At 46.1% G+C, this 1,504-nt stretch overlaps 1 protein-coding gene across 1 annotated transcript; it reads right to left on the reverse strand.

The window, feature by feature from the left end:
* Positions 1-531: 531 nt before the first annotated feature.
* Positions 532-1,227, reverse strand: LOC113344382. The gene has a single exon (XM_026588368.1). The coding sequence runs from the start codon at positions 1,225-1,227 to the stop codon at positions 532-534; it is 696 nt and encodes a 231-aa protein (XP_026444153.1).
* Positions 1,228-1,504: the final 277 nt, after the last annotated feature.

Consider the following 1,504-nt stretch of genomic DNA (forward strand, 5'->3'; position numbering starts at 1 on the left):
CCTATATCGGAGGTTCTCTAGAGACACTGTAGACATCAGCACCCGCGAAGTGGTGTTTTTGAATTCGTCCTATAATATTTCCTTCAGGTGTGGGGGATATGATTGTCGAGTGTGATATTGTATTGCACCCTAGATATTGCGCCTCACGAGGGATTTCTACCCGATGTACGGGTGTCCCGGCTTCTAGTGGCACCACTAGGTGCGCGATGTACTCTTGAAGTTTGCCTTCGTCGATCATATCTTGCACCATCTTCTTCAAGTCCCTACACGAGTCTGTCGTGTGGCTATGAAATTTATGGAGTTCGCAGAAGTCAGTTCTGTTTTTAGCCCGCTCCGGCTACTGACCTTTATTCCATGGGTAAGTGATTTTATGCTTTCTGTCAATCTGTTTGAGGATCTCGGATATAGGAGTGTTCAGTTTCGTGTAGACTGGGCTACGAACTTTCCCTTCTTTTGTTGGGCCTGATCTCGCCCTTTCCATCCCCCAGTCCAATGTTTATCAAACTGAGTTAATCCGTTGTTGGACCGCTCTTATCCTTGGGATGGCACCTGAGGGTTCTGTGGTTCTACCGCATTTTTCCCTCTACTAGTTCCTTTCACCGACTTATCGTAAGTACCATCTTGAAGTTCTTCCAGGGCTATGTAGTCCTCTTGGATTTCTCTTAGCTTCCCCAAATTATTTGGCATGGTTTCGTACATGCGTACGAATATAGGATCTGTCTTCCTAAGACTATTTTTGAAGCCCAAGATTGCGTAAGCTTCGGGGACTTTCCCAATCTCGGCGCATAATTTTCTCAATCGTGTTACCAGGGATCGGAGTAACTCGTTTGGTCCTCGGGATATTTGGAATAACGCGTCAACTTCGGGTCGGACTCTGCTATTGTGAATATATGTTTCTAGAAACAGCTCTGATAGGTGAGCAAATGACTCAACCGAGCCTTTAAGAAAGTTATTGAACCACATCAGGGCTTCGTCTCTCAGACTAGCCGGAAAAAATTTACACAACACTACGTCGTAATGATCCCATTGGGTTAGCATCATGTGATACATCCTTAGATGATCGATCGCGTCTCCAGTTCCGGTGAACGGGGTTGTGAACATCGGTAGGGAGCACTTCCTTGGAAATGGAAATCTCAATAGGTTTTCAGACAAGGGGTATTGTCCCGCTTCTTTCATGACCTCCGTCAGCTTCTTTCTTTCTAAATTTCCAGTGGCTTCTTTGTACATGGCCTCGAGCCTACTGAGTCGGGCCTGCAACTGATCATCGTTTCTCCTTGTTTCGGCCTTCTTCTTTCTTCCCTGAGCCCTCTCGGGCGAGAAAGAGAGTTCATGGTTGGGATACCTTGATTGCCCTGAGTCCTTGTCCGATTGTTCAATATATGATACAATCTTAGAGCTAGTTTACTTTGAGGTCTCCCATCGCTTGGGATTAGCGGATGCGAGATTCTCGGCCTCACAGTTGGTTTTGACTTCGACGATTTTATTCTTGTCTCTCCTGTGCATG

This window comes from Papaver somniferum, unplaced genomic scaffold (assembly GCF_003573695.1).
Source record: "Papaver somniferum cultivar HN1 unplaced genomic scaffold, ASM357369v1 unplaced-scaffold_76, whole genome shotgun sequence".
In the NCBI taxonomy this organism is placed as follows: domain Eukaryota; kingdom Viridiplantae; phylum Streptophyta; class Magnoliopsida; order Ranunculales; family Papaveraceae; genus Papaver; species Papaver somniferum.